At 30.7% G+C, this 22,340-nt stretch overlaps 1 protein-coding gene across 2 annotated transcripts; it reads left to right on the top strand.

The window, feature by feature from the left end:
- Nucleotides 1–17,212: 17,212 nt before the first annotated feature.
- LOC143535511 (SPX domain-containing protein 3-like) lies at nucleotides 17,213–22,089 on the top strand. 2 transcript variants are annotated; one of them, XM_077029740.1, is made up of 3 exons: nucleotides 17,213–17,488; nucleotides 17,971–18,076; nucleotides 21,572–22,089. In XM_077029740.1, exons 1-3 carry the CDS (start codon nucleotides 17,264–17,266, stop codon nucleotides 21,934–21,936), a joined length of 696 nt encoding a protein of 231 aa, XP_076885855.1. In that variant the 5' UTR covers nucleotides 17,213–17,263; the 3' UTR covers nucleotides 21,937–22,089. The 2 variants fall into 2 exon arrangements, with proteins under 2 accessions (XP_076885855.1, XP_076885854.1); XM_077029739.1 differs by having other exon boundaries at nucleotides 17,971–18,121.
- Nucleotides 22,090–22,340: the final 251 nt, after the last annotated feature.

Here is a 22,340-nt window from a genome sequence, read left to right as displayed (position 1 = left end):
TGGGCTATTTGGATGAGGTTTGATTATTTGAGTTCAGGTTAAGTTGATGGGTTGGATAAGTCGACTTTGACTAGCTTGGGTTGAGATTCGGTTTATACATATATTTTGCAAGGAGTGTTTGGGTTACTATTTTGATATCAAACTCTATGGTTGGATGGAAACGGTGTGGCGACATGGTTTGTGATTTGACATAGCATGGGTCGAAGGATTGAGTCACAGTTGGGTAAACTTAGGTTTGTATATGTTCAAGGCATTTATGGATGTGTTTGTCGGTGTCTTCGAAGTATCAGGATAGTGAGTTTGATAGGTTTTCATGGCGTAAAAGTGCCGGTATTTAGGGCTTTTTATTAGGTTGATTTTGTACATCTTGGATTTTCATAGGGTTTGAGTTGGTGAGGGTATAACTTTGGTATGTTAGGTTTTGTTCATCTTGAGGAAAGATTTGATTGTGTGGGAAAACTTTTGAAGTGGAGGGATGGTTTGATTTAAGGTGGTAGTTTGAGATGGAATACGAGAGTTCGGAAACTTGTGGTTGCGTTTAGAGAAATTTTGACTAATAATAGGTTTTAAATTGAAATTTCATATTATATAAATAATGATTGGAACATTCATGAAGCTTTTGATAATAAAATTACAAGTTAATATTTTTGCGCGAAAATGGAACTTTCGTGAACCACCACGGATTGTTCGCGTTTTAGCAAACTCACTTCGTGAAAAGGTAGTTATAATAGTTAGAGAAAGTTATTTAGGAGGTTTCTACAAATGTTTGAAGCGTAAAGTTTTTATAAAAATATTGAGATTCAAGTTTGTGAATCACAACAATTTCTTTGTTAAAAAAAATTCCACTAAAACGAGAGTTGTTATGATACGTCGGGTTGGCTTAAGTTGTAAAATAATTTACGAGAAATTTTAAAATTAACCAACCCGCGTAACGTAAATTGTTTTTGAAATGCTTAAAATTAAGTAGTGGAAAATATCATGGTAAACTAAGATAATAAGTTTTGTATTTTGAAGTTTATTGTAAAAAAATAAAAGATGACTGTCACGAGGAAGCAAAATAAATTTTTGTAATGATCAAAATAAAAATTTTGCTTATGAGGAAATTAAAATAAGTGAATTGAATGTAGAAATTTGTTATGAGGTATCAATATGAATAATGAAAGTTGTTTTATGGAAAAATAAAATAAAATAAATATTTGCGTAATGAAAACTTTTACCATGTTCGTTATTTAATATCGTGTACCGAAAATATCATAGTAAGTTAAAATTACCCGGCATTGTGAATCGAGAAATTGAAATAAATGATTTTTGTCTTTAAAAATAGAATTTCTATGAGGTTTTGCATGAGAATTTCAAGACAATTACAAGCTATAAATTTGCAAATTTCTTGAAATTCAAGGCAAAACTATCATAAGAAATTTAAAACGAGTTGAATCGTATAATGCAAATTTTATTTGTGAAAAGTTATAATAACCTAAAATTTCATAATGAAAGTTGTTATGAGAATAAATTTGGGTAATGAAATTCTACCATGTGTATTATATAATATAGTGTAATTAAAATGTCGTGAGAAATTTCAATAATTAATATTGTGAAATGATAGTTCAAAATAAACAGGATTGTTATAAAAAAAATAAAATTTTATGAAATCTTGCATGAGGACTTTAAAGACAATTTTAAATTTATTCAATGGGAATTTACTTGAAAAATCAAGGTAAAAATTATCATACAACCTTTAACACGATGAAATTCATATGATAAAATTTTGTTTATAAAAAGTCTTAATGAACAAAGATGGCATATTAAAAATCATTATGATTAGTTCAAAATATTTTTAACATACATTGAAGAGATCACAATAAACGAAATTTTTGTAATAAAAATTGTGGTGTGAAATCAAATCGAGAAAATTTGTGTAGAAACTTTACCATGTGAAATCAAGATATAAAAGAATTATTCACAATGAAAAATGAAAAATAAAATTTATAAGTGAGAACAGTTGTCGAGAATTAATATGACAAAATAAAAGGAATAATTGTTTAAATCATTGAAATTAGTAACTAACGTCTTAAGATATAAAGGCGGAAAAATCGTGCATGAACCACCATGAATTGACGTCCTGACGTTAAATATTAAATAAAAATGAGACAAAATATGGAGTCGAACATGTGCACGTATCACCGCGTCTTTCATGTTTGCGACTCAAATAACGATAATAACAACCAATAAAATTTAGATACAACGAGATGTTAAAAACAATAGTTGTAAGACCCCGAAATTCGGGTGTCCTACAGTTGGTAATCATTCCAAACAATTTCAAAAATAAAGGATAAACTGGTTTCTTAAATCCAAAATTTCATTACAGAGTATTCTTGTAGCGGAAATCTTCAAAACATCAAATTATTATCCTTAAGACATAAAATTGTAAATTAAATTATTAAAAGATAAATCAGTTTCACAAAATTTAATAATCCAATTCAGAGTACCACTGCAGCGGAATAGTCAACGAAACATTCAAACATTATTACTTTTTAAAACAAGAAAATGTCATCTATGAGTCTGTCTTAATTATTAAAATAGAAATGGGCTTCCACTAGAAACATATTATCCTTAAAACAAAAATATAATTTAAAACATTAAAAATGATAGCATGACGAAGAACATCGACTAGAGCTGCCTCGGGACCTCAGGTAGTCTTGTGCACATCCAAGCAGTAATCCCCATCCACGTGCAACCTGAAAAATCATTCTAACATACACGCAAAGTCAGCTTGAGCTGAGTGAGTTCATGTTTTAATCATCAAAATATTTGAAAGACCAACCAAGGTGACATACGACTTCCATAACGATATATAAATATCAATAAATCAATAAATAAACTTTCCTCATTCAAGCACGTAACACGGGTCATATTCCATCAAGTCCAAAACACAAAGTTAAGGACCCGATTAACCTTCACCCCAAGGACAGATAAACTGTTAGGGGATTTTACATTCATTCACCCCAAGGACAAATAAACTGTTAGGGGATTTGACATTCATTCTCCCCATGGACAGTACTTCCTGTCCTGGAACACATTCACCTTAACCCCCAACAGGGAAATCAAGGAATTTTTTTACATACATTCGCTTCGACCCGGTCACGGCTTAACAAAAACATAAACTTGGTGGCCACACACACACATAAACATAACATAAACATCAAACTTTCAATCTTACAAGCATAGATAGTAAAAATAACATAAACTATGCAATATCATTCAAATGCTTCAAAAGGGTAAAATCGTCATAAAACGTGTATGCTAGCCCAAAACGTAAAACAGTTAAAAAAAGGGCATCATGAAACTCACCTGAAACGCACCACATAAATATCACAACCAGATCCTCCAACTAACCACTCACAGATCAAACTCCTGAAACGAATCACACAACATTCACTAACTAGACTGCGGCGACTCGTTTATTCTACGAGACATTCTAATGGGCTTGAATTGGCCCATGTCCTCACCCAACATTTATATCCACTTACATCAGCCCCCGGAGTCCTTGAATTACCCAAAACCCCCCTTTACAATAATGCACCACCAACGGTTCCCAAACTATGCCCGCTTTACGTTAAATGAGTCGAATTCATGTGTTAACGAACCGATTAACCAACCACCAACCAAAACAGCCCCATTTGGATAAAATTGGACATCCTTACAGCCTACCCATTAATATTTAACTACCCGAGTTGATGGGGTTTGAAATCTCATGATTTTCCACATTCATTAACAATTAACCGATTTTACGCGCTCTTTCAAAACGATTAAGGTGTCATCAACCAAACCAGCCCCTAAGACCAAAAAAATAATTTTCCTACTGTTCAAATACTAACATGAGACACCAAAAACTGATAGGGTTGACAATTCCTTCAAATAACACCCCAATTGCAAGAGTTACGATTTTAAACTCGACAAAATCCTAATTTTCGTTTTTTTACAATTGGCCTACCAAAACAACTCCAAATTCCATGAAATTTTAGTATGATATACTAAACATACCTGAGGAACTTTTGACACCAAAAACTCCAACTTTTGACCTCAGGAAGCATGCCAAAAGAATTTAATCATAATCTGTCCCTAGTTCAAGAAACGGCTTAAATGACCATCTTAACGACCAAGATAATGGAATTAAAGATCATAAGAGTGTAGTAGACACCTTGAAAGACCTCCACAAGCATGGAATTGATTTTATAAGTTGAAAAACGAAGGGGTAGGTGCTGCACAAAACTGCGATCGGCTGGGAAGGGTTAGGGTTGGGTTTGGGATATAAAATAATCAATGTTACATTTCAGTCCCTACTCTTTGAAATATGGTCCCCTTGGCTCCCAAACTAGACATAATACATCTTGTACATGTCCTTAGGCCCCCGAGCCCCCGAGCGAACCCCGGGAAATTAATCTACAAAACTTACACGCGTGACGTTGAGTTAACGAGAAATTTAGGGATGTTACACTAGTCCACGTATCACCGTGGCTTTCATGTCTTAACATCAAAATATAGTGAGGCAACCGGAACGCTTGCATTCGAAAACTTAAAGTGGTCGTCTCATATGAGACAATCTTGAAGGAGATTGGAAACAACGGGATCCAAGTTAAGCTCGTGATCCATAAAACACAGTAAAAACTAATGTTTTTGCGGTAAGGTAAGGATACCTTAGATTATTATGAGAGTGTGTGTAGGTGTATATTTACGATTTGATGAAATAAATAAGTATATAAATAAATAGATGTAATGAACAATCGAGTAGGGTAAACACATATATGCAACACGTATAAGGACCCTAAAGCATAAACTATACTAGTTCGTTACGTCTAACCACCTATCCTATAATCATGGCTGTGATACCAATCTGTCACACCCCAACCAAAGGCGGCAGAACATGCCAAGGTGCAACAGATTGCTCAAGAACACTAAGACACTATTAAGTGACAATATTTAATCAACTCCTTAATTTCAAAAATCAATAAACAACACATCTTGTTTGTACAAAACTAATTGAATAAAAGTAAACAAATATATATTGTTTATTCGAAAAATTACTTAGTGGTCTCAAAACAAGCTACGTTCCTCAATTCTTCGTTCAAGCAATTATCAAACCTGTAACACTGCATAAAATAAACATTGTGAACATGAATGTTGGTGAGCAGTTTTCATAGATTTTGAGTATAATAAATATAGAATGAAATCCACAAACTCGTATATGCAACAATAAATAATAGCACACAACTTGGATATACAACTTGAAAATAAATTGATGTGGCTCTTTTCGAATCAGTAACAACCAATCGTACTCGGAGAAATGAGGCACCTTTCTATATGGTAACAACCAAATATACTCGGAAAATGAGGCCCTATTGTATTAGCACTTAAGCTAAAATAGTTAGGGGAGGGTATGGCCATACTTATTAAGGCAAACCAACTGAAAGGGATAAACACATTAGCAAGTAATCATATAGAGCATATAACAACAAATCGAGCATTTATTTAAGTGAAAATATACTATAGAGTTTTGTGGTTTGAGACACAATGTATAAATCACTTTTGTTTGAATACGTATGCAATGCGAACCCTAAAAGTTAAAGATGAAAACGGGGGATGAAATAGTACTCACATGAAATAAATAACTTGGAGGGTTGTTTGAGATAAACCGGGATAATAAGTTCAACGAGTGAGGTCTAGGTTAAAAGGGTTTCGGTTTAGAAGATGGTCTTAAAACACTTTAAAGTAAAATAAAGCGACAAGTTAAATAATTAATCAATGTTTGAGGTTTAAAACGTAAACATCTAAGAAAACGTGCAGTAACGGTTTTTGAAAAGTAAGTTTACTCGAAATCGAGTTTCGGTATTCCATTCGTTAGTTTTACTTAACATTTGTTAAGTAAATATGTGGGGATTGGTTTAATGCAATAGTGCATGACCCCTTGTTAGATATACCAAAACGGGATTTTAATGAGTGTTCGGTTAGTCAGTTCGGGTCTTGATAAATAGTCAAGTCTGAACCCGACATTCCAAAGTGATAAATATCATGAGATAAATTATTTAAAACAAATACTTAACTAATGTTAGAAGTTCTATTAAAGGAGGAACTCTAAACATCATCGTTAAGCGAGTGTTCGGTTTTATCAGTCCAAGCTTGTTATAAGATCAAGTTTGATCCGACATACCAAGTACTTTAAGAAAACATTTATAATTATTTTGTAAAAGATCTTAAAGAAAATGTGAGATTCGGTGGCCGGAAATACAACTAGTGTGTTTCAAGCGACTGAACCCGGTTTAGTTCGGTTTGTTTGGTTTAGTTGGTCCAAGACTTGATATGTGACCATGTTTGGGTCCACAAATCCATATTAAAGTAATAAATACAAAAGTGTAAATATAAGAACTAAAACACTTAAATCTTTCACACAACTTGTTTTAAAACAATTAAATAACGAGTTAAACGAGAGTTTGGTTTCTATTCGGTCCTTGACTCGGAATGAAACCGAGGATGGTTGCCACATACCCAATACCATGGAACTCATCAAGTAACTTAAGAAATTATAATACACAAATCTTACATGTAAGATAGTGTTAAATCATTTTAAATATATAAAGCATTTAAACGAGAGTTCGGTCTTGGTTCGGTCATTAACTCAGAATAAGGCTGAGGATGGTTACCACATACCCAATACCATGGAACTCATTAGAATAAACTTAGAAATAATAATATTTCAGTATTACATACAACATGTTAAAAATAAGTATTTAAACAAAAGTTTGGTTTTGGTTCGATTCTTGACTCGGGATGAAACCGAAGATGGTGGCCACATACCCAAATACCATTGAACTATTAAAATGATTTGGAAACTAAAATAATTAATAACTAATTAATATTAACAAGCCTAAACAAAATTAAAGCATAAATTAAAGTGTTTAACAATGATTGCAATAATCCTCCATGTAGCCTTGCCTTATAAGCATTTCACCTCAACAGACCATGACCATAGGAGTGAAAGCCGAAGGAAACAAGGGGCATATATTATATATATGTTGTAATAACAATCTTTAATTACTATGCAACAAATTAAAATTAAAGAATGGTTCTTGTTTGACTTCAAAGAGTTAAACTAGTAAGAACCTTGAAGAGATGAAGTTATGATCTTTGTTTGAGGGAGAAAGAAACGAATGAGCAAGTTGTAATGAAGGAGATGAGCTTGTTTATATAGGGTAATGGTCAAGGCTTATTTCTATGTTTTATTTCCAAGTTTGCATGTGTTTTCGATTGGTTAAACAAGTCAAACAATGCAACAAAGCAACAAATATCGTCACAATTTGCTGCAGAACACTGGAAGCGCCACACAACCAGCCTAGCCTCCCTGGCAGCGCAGGGCGGCGTGCTAGGGGGTTGGGCTGGTCAGCAGGTTTGGTTGTTTGGCAGATTTGGTCCATGCAATGCGTTTTGAGCGTTACAGGAGCATTTTAAGAGTTGTAAAAGGTGTTTTTTCGATCCAACAAGCGTTAGATGATCATGAAAACATAAAATCTATCATTTTAATAATATCGAAGGGTTTGGAATACAAATCGGGTCGGTCAGCAATACGAAGGCAAAAACGAATCGAATCGTAAAATGACAAATGACACATTTCGAAATAATCAAAAGGTTCGGGATTTGAGAAATTGATTATTTTTCCCTCGACTATTAAAATATAAAAAATGATTGTGAACACTTAAGACATGCCACCCATGTCTATCAATGCTTCTAACATTTATCAAATTTGAAATATTTATGTGATCAGGATTAACTTTTCCTTCAATGGTGATCATAACGTTGTATGGGAAGTATGTCATGCAATGTTTAAAGGAAACAAAATATTCACCATATTGAATGAGTTAACATGTTATTTTTTATGTTGTCATTATAACAAAGTCGAGAAGCCCCTTGAAATTTATCAAAATCTTTTTCATGGCGTAGCTCAGGACAACATAGTTCTTAAAGAACATCCGTTGTTACAAGTTAATGTTCTCCTTTCCTTTGATGGGTGGTAAATTGATAAATATATCAATAAAGGTAACACTCCTTCTGTATTTAGGCCGAGTGGTTAGAAAAACTATCGTATGAGAAATCTTATTTCCGACATTGGTTCATAACCAAAGTTTTTTCAATTATACATACATGACACTGAGAATGAAATTTTCAATAGAAAGAAGCATTATCGGGTACGTTTTTGCATGTGTATTTCTGTTATTAAGTTCGTTTAAAAAAAATCATTTTGTGATGTAAATAAAATCAATTTATGCACACATAGTATAGATACAACTATAGATGTAATACACTTTTTCATATACGCTATGTAATTATTTGCTTTTCTTGTTATAATTTGAATTATCCCGTGTGTGACACGGGCTCTAAAACTAGGTTAATATATATTGCTAATAATATTAAGGTTGACACGCTTGATAAATGAGTCATATATATATATATATATATATATATATATATATATATATATCACTGAAGTTGACTATGTATTTATTTTTTTGTGCTAGTTTGGGTGCTGAGTTTGTTAAAAAAATATATGTTTGGGTGGTGAGTAATTACTACATCTGATGTTAATCAAGAGTGTCAAAATGGTAGTAATATTACTTTTAGGCTTGTCTTTTTCTTTTTCTTTTTATTTTTTAATGTAATATTATGATACTAGTTTTAGAGCCCGTATAATACACAAGATTATCCATATTATAAAATTACAATTAAAGAAAATAATTACATAACGTATATGAAAAATGTATTACATCTATGTCTGTGTCTATACTTTGTGTATATAAACTGATTTTATCTTTATTACAAAATGATTATTTAAATAAACTTAATAAAAAAATGCACACTAAAAAACGTACCCGAGAACGCTCATTTTATTGAAACTTTCATTGTTATTATCATATGTGTATAATTGAAAATTGCAGGAAGAAGACTTCTCATACAATAGTCATACAATAGTAGTTCTTGCCATTCAGCCTAAATACCTAAATACTGAATGAGTGTTACCTTTATTGATATATTTATTAATTTGCAACCCATAGAAGGAAATGAGAACATTAAATTATAATGACGGGTGTTATTTAAGAACTATGTTTTACTAAGCTAAACCATGGAAAAGATTTTTGATAAGTTTGACAACATAAAAAATAGCATGTTAACCAATTTAATTTTGTGAATACTTTGCATCATGTGAATATTTTGTGATTGATTGATTGATTGATTGATTTGAACATAGTATTGCATGACATACTTTCCATACAACGTTCTGATCACCATTGAAGGAAAAAATAGTGTTGACATAGATGCTTCAAAATTGAGATAGGCCCGAGGTGACATGCCGTAAGTGTTCACAATCTATTCTCAAATTTTAATAGTCGATGAAAAAATAGTCAATTTACCAAGTCCCGAACCTTTTGATTTTTTCCAAAAATATTCTTGAAAATAAATTAGAAACTCAAATCATGTTTAAAATTCTAACTTTCATTTGTTTGCCATTTAAAGTCAACACTTTGAACTCGTAACAAATTTGATGATAAATCTATTTGCATTCTCAAACTTTAAAAAATACTTAGAATTCTCATTTTTGACCCATAACAAATTTTGATCCTGATGTGGTTAACATGTACCAAACAATCTATTTATCAATTTTTTACTGTAAAACCAAATTTATGTTCCACAAAACCCAAAAGAGTCATTGATAAAAAAACCAAGAAGTTAAATGATAAACTTTGTTATATATGAAAGTGATTGGTATATATTTACTAAATTAAATGAAAAAATATATAGTTTACTAAATTAATCAAAAAAAAATATAGTTAGATTTAAAGCATATATTTAAAATTATAAATTTACATGACAATTTACAATAATAATAATAATAATAATAATAATAATAATAATAATCCTACTATACTATTAAAACAAATGAGATTGCCTCCACATGCCCCTTCTCTATTAGTCCATTACCTTTGTTTCCAAATATATCTTACACTTCTATAATTTTCTTAACAATTAAATAAATAAAAAAGAAATTAAATTACTAATAATTAATGTAAGCATTTAACTTTAAGTTTCAAAACCAGTTTTCCAATATTCAATTGTTTCAACTTCAATACCCGGTTTCCTTGATATTCAATTTCTTTTAACCTAATCACCCAAATCCCTCTTTCAATCGGCCATTATTTTACACCAATCCTATGATGATTTCATTAGATCCTGCAAATATAATCAACACCGGAGTTTGGCTAAATAAGCGTGATCGACGATAAGATCGGTAGTTGGGACTTAAGAGAGTAAATAAAGTTGGTTTTAATGTTTACAGGTCTTATGATTTGATCATTATTATATTTTAAATAATACATATTGAAGATACCAAACATGACAATTTATTAATTATGCATCTATTTGTGTTCAATAGTTATTATATGTTATATGAACATTAAGATTAACAAATACTATAATACCAACATTAAAGTTGTTATTTTAAATTTCAATTATTTGTATCTACGTATAACAAATAGACATAAGTTTGAATAGTTTTTAAAAATTTAGACACTCACTTGGCTTTATATATTTGGAAACAACCAAATATTACTTATTAAATTAGAACTTTTATTATACAGACAGTAACTAACTAAATTTTGGTTTGACATTTCTTATTTTATGTATAAAATTCAAAATAGACAGTTATTTTTAAAACTTGTCTTGTGTTATGCCTTCAATCTCACAACATTTCCCTTATTTTATAAATGATGTTCAAGGCCGGCCTAGGCCTATGGCAGGGTAGTCAACCGCCATAGGCCCGACCACCCGGTAGGCCCGAAAATTTTTTAAATTTTTTTTTATATTTTATAAAAAAAAATGTTTAAGCCCATTTATAAATTGTTTTTAGCCCAATTATTTGTAGGCCTAACCCATTTACAATATAGAGAGATGGACGGAAGTCTGAAGGTTTTAAAAAAAATACAACCATCTTCCAATTCCATACTCAAATCTCAATTACCACGTACCACAAAAAGGCAGCGGCTGCACCACCACCGCCTGACCGCCGTGACCGCGGCAGCCTGCACCACCAGTCCTGAGTCCACCACCACGGCAGCCGGCTCTCCTGGCTCCAGCCCTGCCCCGTCAGTCTATCCAGCCTCCAGCGCCCAACAGCAGGGGTTAGTTTTGACTTCTTGTTTATTTGTTTACTTAGTTGTTTAGTTTTATACTTTTATTATAAAAGTTAGTGAGTTAGGGAGTTAGCCAGTTAGGGTTAGTAACAGACTAACAATTTTATTATAAAATTTGTTGAATTTTTGTTTATAATTTATGTCAATAACAGTAGGTTTGATTGTTATTTGTTAATTGTTACTTTGTTTTTGTTTATTGAATTAACACATATATATATTTTTTAGGAAAATGCCTCCTAAATACAAATACCTATCCGGTAATGAAAAACGCAAAAAGAGGAAACGTGACAAAGAAATAAGAAAGTCTCAAGCCGGGGATATATTTAAGTTTTTTACAAAACAACCAGAAACTTCTAATGTTAATGAAGAACAAGAACGTGTTTATGTTGATGAAGATAATGTGATTAATGTCGAAGCTAATGTTGATGGTAATGTCAATGTGGATGAAGATGATATCTATTGAGAGCGATGTGTTGGAAAGCATAGATTATCAAGAATTGATCGAGAGTTTTGCTTCAAAAAATGCAAGGCGAGCATCGCGTTTCGTTTAGGTATGTAAATTAGATTATTTTGCTACAATATTTATGTTTTGTGCATTGAAATTAATATTATCATCTTATGATTTTCTTTTTTATTTGAGTTATCGGGTTTATATTTTACTTAAGTCTTAAGACCCAAATTTAGATTCGCCTTCGGCCCAAATTTTTTTAGTGTTTCTCGGAGCCGGCCCTGATGATGTTAATACAATTACAGTTGTTCGATATTGCAATTAAAAACTTTTAAATACATTCTATTTTTGTTTATGTGTTCTAAAATACTCATCTATCCTATGTCTCACTATCGATTAATTGTATATATTTGGGTCTAAGACTCACATCTTCCACATCGTATCAAGGTATGTTTTTAGTATCGTTTCATTAATATATAAAATTTTGAAAAAAGGAAGGGGCTGTAACGAACTCTACTGAACATTGGATTTGAATCACAGGCAAACGATGTTAAGAACATATGTGTATTCATGCATAATATATATGGCAAAATGATCGGTCGGGTTTTCCTTTCATATTTTATTTGTTTTTTTTTTCCTTTTGGTTTTAGAATGAGAGGTCAAGGATACATCAGCCATAGCACGTGCCAAGTTCAAGACGATATTCGTCTAAAGGAAGGTAAAATATGGCATTATCAACACCATATTCGACTTTTTGTTTAGACTGGTTCATGATACGGTGATTTTAAAGTTCAACATGTCATTCAACGGGTTTTTCTTTCATATTTTATTTTGTTTTTTTACTGGTTTTAGATATGAGAGGACAAGGATATATCAGTCACGACACGAGTCAAGTTGAAGATGATATTTGCCAAGAGGAAGGTAAAATATGACATTCTCTACATCATAATCTATTTTTTGTTGGTTCATAATACTAATACTCTGATTTTTATCATTTTAACAATAAATATTTAATTCAACGGGTTTTTCTTCCGTATCTTATTTTATTTTGTTTTCTGGTTTTGGATAGGAGAGGACAAGGATATATCAGTCATGGCATATTGGCATGCGTCAAGTTGAAGAAGATATTAGCCAAGAAGAATGTGAAATATGACATTCTCTACACCATAATCTACTTTGTGTTAGACGAGTTCATGATATTACGAATTTAAATATTTAAGATATTCAAAGTATATAAAATAAATAAGCTAATCTTCTAATCTAGAAAGAGAAGAAATGGCAAAGAAAATATATGTGTGTGTTGAAAGTAGAATGCTCAAAGAATGATGGGCCTGTTGTCCATAGGGGTGGGCCTGTTGACCCTCAAAAGTTCAGTGTTGAATTGGCACGTATGGAAGTTCGAACATTTATCATTACTTTTGGTAACTCTAGAAATTTGGTCGGTTTGGATATTTCACTTCAATAATATGGTTGGTTTAGTTAATGGAACGTTTAGATTTAAAACATAATTTGTTAGAGATGAAAGGTTTTTATCTATTTCATAATAAAGTCGATAGGGATGTTTGATCTTTGAGAGGTAGTAATTGATATGGTTGTTTTTTTAACTAAATAATTATAACCTGATTAATGTATTTTTTTTTAATCTTTGCATATTTTGTTCAAAATGTTAATGCAGGGGTTGATAGGTTGTTTTAATACAGTTACGATCCAAAATAGGTTGAGTAACTATCCAAATACAGGTACATTTTGGCACGGGTTGGATTGACCTATAATGGTTTTGACCAACACTTAATAAAACTTTTTATGCACTTAGCGTAATTTATGTCCACATAAGTTAAATGATATAATATCGATTTCACATAGATGCATCGGTTTAGTTTGGACAGCCGAGAAGTACAAAAGGTGAATTGAATTATGGGCCTCGAAGATAAAGCTTAGAGTTAAAATTAAATGGTTGGTTTATGTATTCAATGTTATGTGCCGATTTGAATTAATAATAAAAGAGTTGAAGTATATTATTTAATATCCACGTGTTTTGATGTATTTTTGGTTTAATCCAATTTGTTATTCGGATAGAAATCATATCATTAATTTATATACTGTTTTACCTTTTTGTTGGGTCAATAAAATTGATAAGAAAATGCTGGAATCTTCTCAACCTCCTCAATAATAGATAAGTGTGGAACTTGAGCAAATTCAGGCACTTCGAGCAAAGTTTTCACTATCCCAAGCAAATTATATTATGCGAGTAAGGTTATCTTCTTGAAGTTTTCTAAGTGTCAAGCTTCGAGCAAGCTACACTTCGTCAAGCAAGGTTGGTATTCTATCGAGTACAGTTTTTCACACAAGCAAATCCACTTACAAGCAAGCTTGGTGGGTCGAGCAAAGATAAAATAAATGAGGATCTCAAGTTTGCCTGTGAGAAGTAAGTGGATTTATTATAAGTATTTCTCCAAGAAAAGTTCAATCTCGAGCAAGTTATAGTACCAGAGTATATTTTGCTTGCTCCAATAACCCTTAGTGAAGATTGAAGAGATCAAGAAGAACAAGTTAAACAGAAGACAGTTTCACGTTATAGTTTGTTTTGCAATTACTATTAACAAAAGTAAAAGCCAGTCTCCCACAAGATTAAGATATACTTGAGAGACCCGGTTTTTACACATGGTCAACTGTATGTAGCTTGATCAAGAGTGAGGAGTAAATACGGTGTTAAAATGCTTATTTTAGACAACAAGGTATAACTACAAACAAAACAACAAATATGTTTTAAACTTTTAATATTTTATCAACTTTATGTTTTTAAGTGTTCAGTTACGTTTGTAAGCATCGTACTATAAAACTTACTTTTTCATAAATTTATGTTTTTAATAGCTTTGTTTCCATATGAATATGAATTGCAATTATAAATTATATTGTCATCTCAAAAAGCATATTCAAAAATATGTTTTCCTTTCAAATTGTATGTGTGTACTTCAAAATTTCTATATTTTCACCCGTGTCGTACACAGGTCAATAACCTAGTAAAAGATAAATGAATTGATTTTTAAAAAATGGATCAAATTTTAAGCATAGATTTATGATTTAATAATAAAAAAAATTACTTTGTAAAATGAATCTATGTTTGAGTTTTGTTTTTCTTTATAATCTTCAACAATATACATATTAAAATATTTAATTATAATATTTGAAATTATATATTTTCTTTTCAATCTTTAACAAACATTGTTTGTTGTTAATTTTTGAATTTCATCAAGTATTTTGGAATATCTAGTAATATAATATGTTAATATCTATTTTTATAAAAATGTATAAATATAATATAAATAAAATAAAAAAGAAAAGTGAATATAGACATGTATTAGGGTCAATTAAAATCTTAGTTTTTGGAGGGAAAAAAGTTGTGAGCTTTAACCATAAACTGACATGTGTCACGATTATTTTACTTTATTAGAATACTAGTTTTTATCCCCCGTATTACGGAGGTTGTTTTATATTATTTGTTTTTAGTATTTATATATTTTTTGAATTTTTAATTTTATTTATTGTATGTAAGTTAAGAATATACTTATGGTTTAATGATAAAATGTTTCACAAATAAATGAGATGTTATAACCCGGTTTAAAAATTATATGAGTTTGGTGAGACCAAGACCCGTTTATTTTTTTACCATAAAATTGTTTCTTATTTTGTAATAGTATATTTTAAAATAATCATATATTAATTTTTAATATATCACTATTTTATATGATTCTTACATCAAATATTTGATGAGATTAAGCTTTAATTTAATGAGATGTTATAACTCGTTTAAGGAATGTATGGGTTTGGTAAGACCCATACCCGTTAATTCGGGTCAAATGCATGAGAAGCCTCCATTTAAAAATCAAACAATCCGATGGCTTCCACAAATAAGAGAAACGACCACATCACAACACGTATGATTTTTGAGTTTTCGTTTAAATACATTATAGATAGATAGGTAGAGAGATGATACAAAAATTATATTATTCCTTTAATTGGTTTCTCTTTCAAACAATCTCTGACTCCCCAATTTTTGGTCTTCTTTTCCTTTTATATTGGAGATTCTTTAGGAGATTCGTAGGAACCGTTCCATAATCCCAATATTCCATGACCTGATGCTACCGAGACAGCAACACCTCACCTAAAATATCTATAGCCATGTCACACACACAACACCAACCTTGTCGTCTAAACTCTAAACCATGCGTCACTCTTACTTTATAATAAAATAAAATGCTATTATACTATATTATATGTACAAAATTAAAGTAGAGCACACAAATTTGCAACCATTTTACATGATGTTTTGCTGCTTTAATAGAAGGGTATAGTATAAGAGACTTATGCCGGAAGTTTTGGGTATACCTGTGAACGAATGAATGTCTTACAGACCGTGAATATGTTTAATGGAAATACCTGGTTTATAAAATCGTGTTTGATCTATATCCGACTAAATACCAGATGGGTATATATGACTAATTACTCGTCGGGTATCATGTATACCTACTAGTTTGTTAGAAATTACGCGTTAGGATTACTTGAGGAAATTAAAAATATAAATACTAAAAACTAGTGAAGTAGTAGATTATTTTGTTAGCAAAGACAAAAGAAAACGAAATGTATATGAGGCATGGTTCAGGTAAATGAGTATGTATGTTTTGGTTAATCAGGTAAATGAGACAGTGGCTTCGTACCGGGACAGGCGGTTTTGAGAGCGGAGTCCAGGAAGGTTGTTAAGCATGAGACATCGTGTTTGGAGAATCAGCACGTGTTCATTCCATTTGCCTTCGACACTTTTGGATCCCTAACTCCCGAGGCGGTTCGCTTCTTGGAGCGGGTGCAGAAGGTGGTCCACAGTGACTCGCAGAGCCCGAGGAACCAAGGATTTATATTTAGTAGAATAGGCTTTGCGATTCAAAAGAGGATAGCGGCGCAGCTTGTTGTTCGCTTACCCATTATCCAGATGTAGTTCAGTTTGTGTTATATATAAAAGGATCAATATTTTCATCAGGTTATGTATAAACTAATATCATACATTTCTCATACCTGTGACAAATTTTTAAGCTAATAGCATCCCCCGAATACTTGTTCTGAATGTTTCATGTTTCAGGGTTGCTCAGCAAGTTCGGGTCTGTTTGCCATCACTACTTCTTACAGCAATTGATATACATGTGTATATGATTAACTATATTTTTTTACTAGTTGCATATTAACTATCATGAAACTCTTTATTAGAAAAAAAAAACTAAAAAGATGTAAAGTAACAGCCTTATCAATGTATTTCATTATTACCAAAACGGTGATATTACTTGGTTTGGTCTAATAGATGAGTATTACTAGCTAACGGAATATGCCAAAAATTATCTTCCGTCCAAGACTTTATTCATACCTATTATCCTAACTGCCACTTCATTCACGCCAAGCATATGCTCTCAGAATATTCTAAACCCTTCACTGTTAATAAATTCTAAAAAAGTTCATATATTTCATTACTAATTTTGATGTTGTGATGTGGGTATTTTAGATTCCCCCAAAGGTTTTGTTTGATCAAGAAAACCAGAAAATGAAATTCGGAAAGAGGTTAAAGCAACATGTTGAAGAAACTCTGCCTGGTTGGCGTGACATGTACTTGAATTACAAGGATTTGAAGAAGCTCGTGAGACTGATATCTTCATCGTTAGAGTGTGGGAAATCGGAAGCTGAGTTTGTGTATCTTTTGAACAATGAGATCGACAAGTTTAATGTGTTTTTTATGGAACAAGAAGAGGATTTCATTATTCGTCATAAGGTTAGTTTATATATATATACACACTATTATAAGTTTATATTTGTTGAGAAAACCTAAGATAATTTGGTCATTTGACAAGATTTTTTTTTCTTCCTATGTTCTCATGAATATGGATGAACTTGAAATCTATGTTGATCTCGGGTCTTTCATTCATATATAGACTTATAGACTCGGAAGGAATCCGAGAAGATTATGTGTTCTCTTTCAAGTAACAATACCTCATGCATACTTTATCTATTGATCAAAATAACAATATCGTGATAACTGCTTTGTCTTGTATTGTTATATGAAAATAGCATGTCAGCAACAAAATTCCTTATCTTGTGTTAAAATCATTTGTACATAATGTACATATCAATTGTATAGTGACGATTAAGATGAGTAGATGCTTAAGCCATCGTGTTGACATAGTCCACAACACGTGACATTAATTAAGAATCAAGTTTATTTTCTTACATGTGTCTGTTTCTTGAAACATATAGGAGTTGCAACAAAGAATAAAGAGGGTGAAAGAGAGTGAACCATCTTCACAAGAAGAATATGAAGAAGAGATAGCAAGAATTAGAAAAGACATTGTTGACTTCCATGGTGAAATGGTGCTTTTAGTCAACTACAGCAACATCAATTACACCGGTAAGAAAAGTCAATCTTTTTGACCATTTTATAGCCGATCAAATTATTTATGCGAAAGATTTAGCTGTTACGTATTTTCATTTTATGGGTCATATTTGTTTATATCTTCACTAGGTTATAAACCCTGTATTACACGGGTTTAAAAAATTAATTCTCATTCATTATCTTATTATATGATTCTGGTTATTCAAGTTGCAATAATTATGTAGAAAACATACATCAGAACTCTTGAAAAGTCTCAACAGTTGAAAAATCTAAAAAAAACTGATTCTAAGTATATATTGTTGTGTTAGTTTCAACATATCTTGTTACTGAACTAACAGTTGCATGAGTTTCTATCGGTAAAAAAATACCAAAGGATTCAAATTGAGGGTTTAATGATATTAAACTATTAACCATCCATAACCAACAAAAAATAAACTTGTGTGGCTTATTTCATTTTTTCTAATTCACGCATTATGTTATAAATTAGAAGTAAGAGCAGCCGCATATTTGGTTATATCGGCAAAGAAAATGTAATACTAATAAAGTTATAGGCATTTTATCACATTTATTTCGGTTTCAAACATGTCATCTTATTAAACTTTTAATTTTAGATGATCTTGACATGTTTTACTCAACTCCAATGACATAGAAGAAACTAAACAAATATAGTGAGTTTTATATTTGTGTTTAAATGTAAAAAAAAAAGTGTAAGAAAACATGTTTGGAACCAAAAGTAATATTTTTTTTTTAAATAACCAGTTTGACCCTAACTTGTACCGACCAACCTGGTTCTTATGCATTGAGCCGACTGACACGACCCGTCCTTTTTGCACCATCATCAATCTACTATTCTCATTGAGTGTTGAATTATGTCACTTTAGCAAAAGTTATCAATACATATAAAAAAGTTTATTATACAGAAGTAAGACATAATTACAAATTTTATCCTTTAAGTATATGCGATTTATTGATCAGGTCATTTAAAAAGTTTATTTGCGGGTGGTGTCATTATATGACAAAATATATTTGCCTTTTGTCCTTTACACCGACCGTCATCCAAAAACTCAGTTAAATCCAAACATGCCAAGACTTAACGGGGTTTTTTTAACATGTTGTATTTAGTTTCGTTTTCAAATACTATATTTAATTTGTTTATTAATTATAAATACTTAAATAGTATGCGTAAAAAGACTTAAATGCCCTAACATGCAAAGACTTAACGGGGTTTTTGGATACCAGTTAGCCAACATAACGAAAATCAAACAAACATGTCATGTAAAGGACATCGTCTACAAATAAACTTTTTAAAGAGCCTGATCCATAAATTGTATATGTTTAAATGACAAAATTTATAATTCTGTCTAGAATTAATAGTAAAAAATAATCAAATGAGATGAACTATTTTCATATTGCTCAGAGTAAAGACGAATTGTGGCACCTTCTAAATCGGTCACTAACAAACTAAAAACGTACAACACAAATTTACACACACTAAATTGAGTTTCAAAAGTTCTACATACGTTCCTTTATTTTTATTTTGTTTTACCTTATTTACTATTATAAATAAATCGTTAATATGGAATGTTTAATATATTTATTAATTGTTTTAATTAGATAGTTATGGCTTTGAAAGTTGAATGATAATGATGTCACTTGGCCAAAAATGGGATAATTAGGTGCCACGTGGCACAACCATGATTTTTATTTATTATAATAGTAGATATAATGGACTATGAACCAACCCCATTTCAAGCTTGAACTAAACTCATTTAACTTAACAAAGCTGATGATTGATTTTTAAACTTTATATACAAAGCTCGAACTCCACTTATAAAAAAGTTATCAAACTCGGACTCTACTCTTTTAATTTTATACATATACATATACATATACATATACATATACATATATATATATATATATACATATATATATATATATACATATATATATATACATATATATATATATATATATATATATATATATATGAGAGTTAATTTCAAAAGAGAACTCTAAAAAAGTGGAGAACTAGAGAACACTCTTACTAACCCTTAATTATTTCGTCACGTCCTTATGGTATTCCTCAATTACCCACATCATATTATTTTTGTAAAGAAAAAAACCCCTTCAAAAAAAATCAAAAAAATTTATAAAAAAAACGAAAAAAAAGTAAAAGAGCCAAAATGTTTATCTAACATCTTCCATTAAAAAAATATATATCTTAGTTTAGCCTTCGGGTTTATATTAGCTTTTAGGGGGTTTATGTTTTTTTAGCTGGGGGGGATAACATTTATTATTGACATTTTACACGTAAAATGACAAATCTTATTAATATTTTACATGTAAAATAACAGTTCTTTAAGAGTTTACAGGTAAAATAACACTATTCATTAACGTTTTCATGTAAAACAACAAATCTCATTAACATTTTTTATGTAAAACAATAGTTTTTTAAAATTTAAATGTTAAAATTAATATTTTACATTAACACTTTATAAAATAATACTTTTCGTTAACATTTTACACGTAAAAATACAAATCTCATTAACATTTTACATGTAAAACAACCGTTCTTTAAGATTTTACATGTAAAAATTAATACTTTACATGTAAAATAACACTTTTTATTAACAATTTACACGCAAAACAACAAATCTCTTTAACGTTTTACATGTAAAATAACAGTTCTTTAAAATTTACATGTAAAACAACACGTTTCGTTATAATTTGAATGTAAATTCAATAATTATATATATATATGTATATATATATATATATATATTAAAAACCAACCTACGGTTATCTCACATAATTATGTTTTTTCGTTTCTTTTGTTTTATAATTATTTTAATTATTTTTTTGACTTTTTAGGGTTTTTTTCACTTATAAAAATGATATGATGTATGCGATTGAGGGTGTACCGTAAGGATGTTGTGAAATGATCAAGGGTTGGGAAGGGTATTCCCTAGTTCCTCACTTTTTTGTAGTTCCCCAACAAACTTATATATATATATATATATATATGTGTGTGTTTTTTTACATAATTGTAAGTTAAACTCTATTGCTATAACATAACATGTATAATTAAGCAATATATATTCTCATAATTGTCTATATAATATTTTTTATCTGTTATGCAATACATACTTATTAGTAAAATTTATTATACTTGTATATATAATAGGTTTGTTTAAGTTTGTGAGCCTAGTCATGTTCAGTATATGAAGCTCAGATCGTGAGATAGGACTAAGTTATTGAACGAACTTCAATTCACACTTGAGTCTGTTTAAGCTTGCCTCGACTCTAACGTTTAGCGAGTCTATCAAAAGTATTATGTGATCACATGCTTACTTGTTTACCCAGCTGGTGGTGGGCTCATTAGGCTCACAAACCCCTAAAATAACATGAAAAGAAGAAAATGAATTGCCAAACTAGTTTTATAAATCCTAATTTTTTTCACAGGAATGGCAAAGATTCTAAAGAAATATGACAAACGTACGGGTGGATTATTGCGTTTGCCGTTCATCCAAAAAGTCTTGGAGCAACCTTTCTTTACCACGGAGCTCGTCTCAAAACTTGTGAAAGAATGTGAAACCACTATCGATGAACTTTTCCCGACAGTGGTGGTGGCGGTGGATACGAAAAAGACAGCAATCATGATAGGGGGAGATGGAATTTTTAGAAACACGGTTTCTGCATTGATGACAATGAAAGAGATCAGAAAAGGAAGCTCGACTCAAAGTCATTTTTCTCTCCCGGCTCTTGATATGCCGGATACTGAAATTATTAGATCATTTCAACTCAACTCACCCATACCTACAATTTAACTCAAAAGATTTTAGTTTCTGTTTTCATTCATGTATGGGCATGTATTAATCCCTTCCTATATTTGGGATAAAATGGGTTAAATATTGAACTATTGGAACTTGAAATAGAAATTTATCGTGAACCAACACTACATGTAGATTATTCCGCAAGCAAATTTAATTATTAAATAGTAATAAAATTTCTTATTATTTAGATAACTAGATAAGGAAACATAGATATTTGTTGCAAAGGGTATCTCGTGGTGTAACATGTGTTCCTTTAATCCTTTTATGTGGAGGGTGAGAGTTCAGAATGTATATTAATTGTTAGCTGTTAAAAAAAAGTTTATTGTTACTTAAGTGTGAGAACAAATCGAATGATATGATTGTAAGAATATATATATATATATATATATATATATATA

This window comes from Bidens hawaiensis, unplaced genomic scaffold (assembly GCF_021521415.1).
Source record: "Bidens hawaiensis isolate Kalapana, Puna unplaced genomic scaffold, B.hawaiensis_p1.1 tig00010562_1, whole genome shotgun sequence".
Classification (NCBI taxonomy): Eukaryota; Viridiplantae; Streptophyta; class Magnoliopsida; order Asterales; family Asteraceae; genus Bidens; species Bidens hawaiensis.
Note: the sequence above shows the minus strand (reverse complement) of the source record. Positions and strands in the feature narration are given on the sequence as shown.